This window comes from Cucurbita pepo, chromosome LG18 (genome assembly GCF_002806865.2).
Source record: "Cucurbita pepo subsp. pepo cultivar mu-cu-16 chromosome LG18, ASM280686v2, whole genome shotgun sequence".
In the NCBI taxonomy this organism is placed as follows: Eukaryota; Viridiplantae; Streptophyta; class Magnoliopsida; order Cucurbitales; family Cucurbitaceae; genus Cucurbita; species Cucurbita pepo.
In genome coordinates, this window is record NC_036655.1 from 4001332 (window position 1) to 4008757 (window position 7426).

The 7426-nt window shown below is 35.7% G+C and overlaps 1 protein-coding gene across 1 annotated transcript in view; it reads left to right on the forward strand.

Annotated features, from left to right (window-relative positions):
• The window catches only part of LOC111780168, a 26090-nt gene that overhangs the window by 6335 nt on the left and 12329 nt on the right, over positions 1–7426 (forward strand). Inside the window, exons 8-13 of the mRNA XM_023660491.1 lie at positions 2101–2140; positions 5522–5579; positions 5677–5759; positions 5869–5967; positions 6066–6181; positions 6257–6375. Coding sequence (XP_023516259.1) covers positions 2101–2140; positions 5522–5579; positions 5677–5759; positions 5869–5967; positions 6066–6181; positions 6257–6375 — 515 coding nt within the window. The remainder of the gene's footprint in view (positions 1–2100; positions 2141–5521; positions 5580–5676; positions 5760–5868; positions 5968–6065; positions 6182–6256; positions 6376–7426) is intronic.

A 7426-nucleotide genomic window follows, 5' to 3' on the forward strand; every position in this document is an offset into this window, starting at 1 on the left:
TATTTTTTTTTTTTTTTTTTTTTTTTTGGAAAATTGTCTGTTTTAGTCTCTAGGTTTTTGAAAACTTACTCTTTCATCTCTAAGGCTTAGAATGATTCCATTTTAGTTTTTTGATGGTAAGTTAACGTAATCACTCCCACTCCCCTTATCAACTCCCACCCCCTTTCCTTCCCCCTTCCCTCCTTCATCGGTCCCTCCCTTGCTGGTCCCATCCTTTCGACTCTCTCATCTCCATTGAGCAACAATTGATAGGGGTGAGATCCACGACCTTGCCTTCACAAATCCTTTTCTTTGAACCACTCTATCTCTCTCATGTCTTTCCCTCTCCCCACCCTCCATCTTTCTTGAGAAGAACCCTTTACCAACATGTCAGTCCACGTGGTTCTCTCTCCACAACATCTTCGTTATGCTGAAAATTGCCTCGGACTGCTGGGTCAGGCTTAGGCGAACCGGTTTGGACTGGTTCACTTGAATCGGGTCGTCACTCTCACGAGCATGCATACGCTTACCAACAATGTTGCTTCTTCCTTTGTTGCTGTCGACTTCCATTGCTCGTATCTTCTCCTACTGCCCTTGATCATGCCTGAAATCTTCACAAGACTTGTAGATCTCGTCACTCTGAATCCAAAGACCATATTCAACAAGTTCCATTCAAAATTGAGCAAGATAGGGTTGATTGGAACTCACAGTAAACCCAGAAAACGTACTCAAATCTCAACTCGTTCTCCCCCCTCTCGGCGTTTCAGCACTCGGGCTCTTCACGAGGATCGTTCTTCTTGCCCCCACGATGGTATCCCTTCAGAATTGTGCTTCAACTCCAAGTATGACCGCTCAGATTTTTGTTCATTTTCTTCACCGACGCTACAACTTGGGTCTCGGGTTACTCCTCCAAATCTTGGCCTTCATCTTTTGTTTTCGCCCTCAACGTCGTCCCCTCTCTCTTTAAATTGTTCCAGCACCCTTTATGCTAAAAAATCCAGCCAAAAATTGGTCTGAAGCTCGCTTCTTCCTTGTGTGCACGCCATTTCCACTGTACGCTGTCGTTGTCGGCTATAGTGTATGGTGGTGGCTGAAAAACTCGTTTTTTCTGCATTTTTTCTGCGTTTTTTTTATAAATATTTATTTATTCCATCATTAACTCACTAAATACCAAAAGTTACCATATAATATTTGTTTCACAAATTGGGTGTTACAGAATAGTTGGATTTTGTGGCTCCATAGAAGAAGATAAGAAGAAGATTGAGTTACAGAAACAAGGGATTTTGATTCTTAGTGTTTGGTTCTGCTATGGATTGGTTGCTTTGGAATCATATTTATTTATTTCTTATTATTTTATAATATTTAGATATGAAGAGAGTGAGAGAGTAGTCAGGGTGGGGCCAGTGGCTGGGGTAGGGGCCATTGGGGTGGGTGGTGGTGAGGGGAGTACGGGGCCAGCAAGAGGGGAAGGGGAAAGAGAGGGAGGGGGAAGGGATGACTTGTCAGAAATTAAAGGACCAATGGGGTGGGGATGCCTTAGGTTTGGTTATTTGTTTTTTTGTTTTTAACGAGTAGGTCTCCTTGAAATTTTTGTTCTTTTTGAACAAGAAGCAATATTTTTTTATTTCTTTCATATCAATGAAATCAATTTTTATTCTCAATGTTAATTGTAATCTACTTCCTTCCTTGAGGTTGGAGGTTCAAATCTCCATACCCCACATTTGTTGTACTAAAAACAGAGAATTAGATATCATTATGGTTGTTTCTGATAATGCAAGAGTCTGTGTTATAAATCTTCTAATTATTTTGAGCATCATGGTGAGCTGAATCTTTCAACTTTTGCTTGATCATGGTATCCTCTTGGTTTTGTTTACTGATTGCTGTTATTCCACATGTATTAATCATGCAAGCAGCATCAATAATTTATGTCTTGCACCATTATGATCATGCGATGCAAAAGTCTAAATGATTTGAATATAGATCTCTTTGACTGGAGTAATTTGAATATAAGAAAGGTTTGTGAGTGAGCCTTGTCAGATGTTGACATGTTGAATCATGAGAGACATTGTGGTATTTCCTTGTTCTTCTGTTTCATTAAAGATTATTCTATTACTATTGCAGGAAAGGTTTATCTGAATCGGAGATGGACTTTCTTAAAGGGGTATTCACTTCTTTTCTTTCTTTTTTTCGATTTGGTTGGCTGAAGTGGAAAATCGGAAAATCTTTTTATAATCTACTTCTGGGATTTGAGGCTATTTTACCTCTTTTGTCATTTACATATTTTATTTATCAATAAAATATCTGTTTTTTTTTAAACAACTTTTTTTAGAGCAATGAAAACTTACAAAACTTCTTCATCTATAAGAAGTGTGGGTATGTTCTTTTCAAAGAAACATGATTTATGCACACTACCGCAGCACAAAAATTAAAGTTTCTTTTTTTTCCTTTTCCCTGTTTGTTTGTTGAATGTGCACGTAAGATTTATATTCTTGTTTGAGTTAGAATCCTTTTCTTAGTCTTGCTTTCCTCGTGTAGGGGGGAATCTCTCTATCGATCTGTCTAGTTTAAAATGATGGATAAGAAAACTATTCATTCCATAAAGGTCGAGTACACAGAAAGATTAGGTATCAACCGAGTCCATGACAAACTAAAAAGGCATTCCAATTGGCATTAGTGTATCATTTCTTATAACTACATAAGCAAGTGGCCATGGTTGACAAGAAGCAACTTAAAAATTCTTTTGCATCCCTAAGTTTCAATATCACTTGTCGAATCATAAAAAATTGTGATGATTTTTCTTCAACTAGATGTGCCATATACTAGCGTTAACCACGCTGGTCCAGATAACTTATGGCCTTGTGCTTGAAAGGGTGCCCATTCAGAATTTTGAATGAAGGTTTTATTGATTAGAGGAGAATCCTTTTAAAACTGTGAAGTTACGTCCTTTAAAGCTTGTTCATGGGATTTTTCATGTCAGAAAAGGTGCGGCTGTTCCTTTTGAGACAGAAGCATTTCTGATCTGAAAGGGGTTAGTTAAAGAAGTTCTGAAAATGATTAGTTGCATTAAAAGAAAGGGTGTCCATAACTTACTTGCACAAAAAGATCATCTTGGGAGCTTGGGACTGCCCAAGAAACACATGATATGATCTATTTCCAACCTGAGATATAAAGTCGCCATGAATATAAAGGTGTTTCTGCATTGGCGCTCTGTCTACAAAGGATTCAACTACAAGAGGCGAGGCAAAATTTGAGGTTTTATCTCTGGATCCTTTGCAATGTGTTTTAGTTGGCTGAGGACATAGTTCAGATGAAAGAATTTAATCATTTTCTGGAGTCTTGGGCGTCCATACTGCTTTAGTTATTAGTTTTTTTACCATTGCTTCTTTGGAAACAATGTACAAACATGATTTACGTGAAAATGACCCTGTATTTGCCTCTTGAAAATTTGGTTGAGCATCAGGGAGCGTATTAGAAAGATTAGCAAATTCTTCAAGTTTAGCTTCCAACAGGTATCTTAGGGGACTAATATTCCAATTTCTCGAGGAAGCACTTCAACAATTTTTTACCATCACTTATTTGGAGCGAATAGCGAAGTAGATAAGGAAGTAACAATTTTTAGGACTCTTCCACAACAATAGTTGGACCTAGGATTTAAGATGTTTTCTTCCACCATGATGTTTTGTGTGATTTTGTGGTGCATTTGTGTAATGGTTTTAAAATCGGTTGAGGTGCAAGCCTTGGCCTCAAGGTGAGGCAGTTAAGAGGTGCCTCAAAGCTTATTCTATCTTTAATATAAAGAGGCTTACAACTTTGATGTTTGAGGCTACACCTCCATGCTTAAATAGTGGGTTTATGTCTAGTGAGTGAGTGCCTAAATAACATTAATTATCTAATGGCAAATTAACGCACTCAAGATTAGGTGAAGATGAGCTTCAACCTTTGTTAGACAGATTCCTTATTTTTAAATAGTGGAATGTTTTTTTTGATAGCCCAAGGGCTTCAAAACAAGGACATACCTTTTCTGACCATTTCCCTATACTTTTGAAGTCGATAGTTTTATTTGGGGCCCTTCTTTCCGGTTTTGCAATTCAAGGCTAAATGTGCAAGATTGTATGAAGCTTATTGAGAAGTCATTATGTGAAGATGGATCATACGGTCGGGCTGGTTTATTATTTCCTCAAAGCTCATAAATTTGAATCCATTTTTAAAGATTGGTTTGCTGTATATGAAGTTAAAAGGAAAGTTAAGGAGAAGAATTTGCTTGCTGACATTTCAATGTTTTGATGCTAAATCAGAAATAGGCTCTGGTCTATGCAAGATTAAGATCTTTATTCTTCGGTGATAGGCGAGTTCATGGATTTTTACTTGGTTGAAGAAAGGAATTTGTATAGAAGTGGAAACTTCAATGGCTTCGAGAAGGGGATGAGCATACAAGTTAGTTCTTAGCTTAAAAAATGAGGAAGCTTCTAATTTTTGAATTAAGATCTGGACATATGCTATTGTATTACAAAGAAATTGAAGCTGGAATTTTACCGTTCTTTCCATCTTTATATACAAAGATTCCAGGCAAGAGAATTATTCCTCTCAACTTCCCGGGGAATGTGGCTTCTAGATCTGAAGACAATATTCTAATTACTCCCTCTTCCCACAATGAAATTTGGTTTGCCATTAAAGTATGGGTAAAACCAAGGCTCATTTCAGTTTTTTATGAAATTTTGACAGCATTTGATAGAGGATTTCTTTTGGTTTCAAGAATTTCACCACAATGGGCATGTAAATTTGGTTTTGAGGGAGAACTTTATTTGTGTAACTCGGAAGTAAGAACTAGCTGCTTCTGTTGAGGATTTCTGGTCAATCAGTTTAACATCCTCAATTTATAAAGTCCTTGAAAAGGTTCTATCCGAAGGATGGAAGGCCGGTAAACTCTTGATCCAATTTTAATTGCTAATGAGATGGTAGAAGAGTACAGATAAAAATAGAAGGGTTAGATTTTGAAGCTTGATATTGAAAAAGCTTTTGATAATGTAGAGATTAGGATTTCCTTGATGACTTGTTAAAGCTTAAGGAGCTTAATTTGCAGATACAATAGATTCGAGGCTGTGTATGGTTTTTTCTGCTATTGGGATTTTCTTTCATAGAGGGGTGCCTTTTTTACGTGCTATGGTTTTTCCTGTTATTTGGTCTTCTGTCCAAGTGTATGAAGACTTTCTAGTATAGAGCTTTTGAGAATTCCGTGGTGTTGGCTTAATGCATTCATTATATAAAGAACAATTTACTACTCCCCCATGTGGCTAAGTATGATCAACACATGCAAACTTTGAAACTTCGAGGAACTATGTTAGCAACTTAGAATAGTACTTAGTATTTGTTAACGTGAATGTTCTTATATCATGCAATTTTTTTGTGTGCTTTTGTATCGGTTCATTATACTAGTGTCTGGGTATTTATAAACGACTTTTTTTTAGTGAGAACATTTACTTTTTTTTTATTTTTTATTTTTTATTTTTTATGAGATAAACAATGATTGATCGTTTTCTAATAGGACACAAACTTGCAATCAAGAATTCTTCAATCTGAAAGCACACCAGAAACTATTCTTGGTATGATCAGTTCTTCTGGGTTTTTTTTTCAAATTTTCCTTTTCTCTTTATTAGCTATAAGAGCTTACAAAATTCTATGATATTTAATGATTGGCAGCTCTTGAGAAGGTTAAGAGACCCTTATATGAAAAGCATCCGATGAGTAAGTTTGCATGGACCACAGCTGAAGACACTGATACTGTAAGTATCCTTGTTAACCAGTCTGTTGAGATAAAATTCCATTAACTCCCTTGACTGACATTTTAAAATTTTATATTATTTCAAAAAAAATTTTTGTTTTTATTTGAAGATGGAATGGTACAACATCTGCCAAGATGCCCTAAGAAAAGTCAATGAATTGTATCAAGGAAAAGAAACTGCTGATATCATTCAAATCAAAGTTAAGCAGGTACACAGACCTCTCACATGTTTTTCTGGTTAAAACATCTTATATAATATTTTTTTATGGTTATTTCCTTCTGGTACGTGCTTGTGTTTATTGATCAGATGTTGAAGGGGAAGGATAGAGAGATGAGGCTTCCTCTTGATAAGGGATTGAAATCTTTTGATTTCAGTGGTTTGCATGCTGAATGTCTCACAGACACATGGATTGGCAATGACAGGTAGCGTCTATGTCCGCATGCACCGCAGGATATTATGCTAAGAGTATTGCATCAATGATATCTGCTTTGCATCAGGTGGGCATTTATTGATTTAAACGCAGGCCCTTTTTCATGGGGGCCCGCTGTTGGTGGTGAAGGTGTACGAACTGAGATAAGCCTACCAAATGTTGAAAAGACGGTTGGTGCTGTTCAAGGTGATGATGACTTTAATTTGGCCAAAGCTTATTATTACTTTTATTTGTTTTCAATTATTGGATCTTTTTCCCGTTTTCTTTCTTCCTCCTCCTTTCTCCCCATCTTCCCCTATATATATATCTATATATATATATTAAATAAAATTTCTGGAAACCAAAGGGAGAAAGATCTGAAAATGAAGGACCCCTTCGATTTCAAACCTGGAATCGACAAAAAAATCAATTTTTTTTTAATGAAAATTTGAGGAAGAAGAGGAGAAAGGAGGGGGAAGGGGAAGATGGAAGAAGAAAAGAGGGGGGAAAATTGGCGATGACAGACAATGGCGGTGATGGGCACTGGATGGTGTGACCTTGGATGGGGGAAGAAAGAAAATCATAAAATACTACAACGTTTTTCATTAAAATCATTTTTTAAAATTAAAATTTATATATTTGAATTACCATTGAAAAGCAACTCAATATTTTGTGCCCACAACTTAGTTAGAAATTATTACTATTACATAAGTAAGAAAATTAATCCTTTAATTTTTTTTTTCAAATATTAGGTTATGTTTAAAATTTTATTTTAATTCACTATATGTGAAATAAAGTTCCTAATTTTTTTATAATACATGATAATTGACGTACACATTTGTTTTAATTCTAATTTTTAATGTGACGTGATATCCTTCAAGATTGGACCCTTATTTAAATAGAAAGCTATGTCTGTATTTTTTTTTGATACAAACATTTCTATGAACGACCTTTGAAAAATCTATTTTCTATTTTAGGAGTAACCCTCTTATTTCTAAACTCTGCTTCAATAATTTTTGTTCGACCCTTGTGATGACGACTTTATGTGGATATTGATTGTCATGCTATGTTTCGTTATGTTTGTTCATGTTTTTATATCTTACTTCTAGACTTTTTATCTTAATGTTTGAACATTGCCATGTTTGATGTTATGTTTTTCTTTTTGTCAATGGTAAAAATTGCTCTGTTCGTTGGAAATTTTTTTCTTATTCTTAAACTATAACGTAAATTAAATGTTTCATTCAAAAGTCCGCCCCCC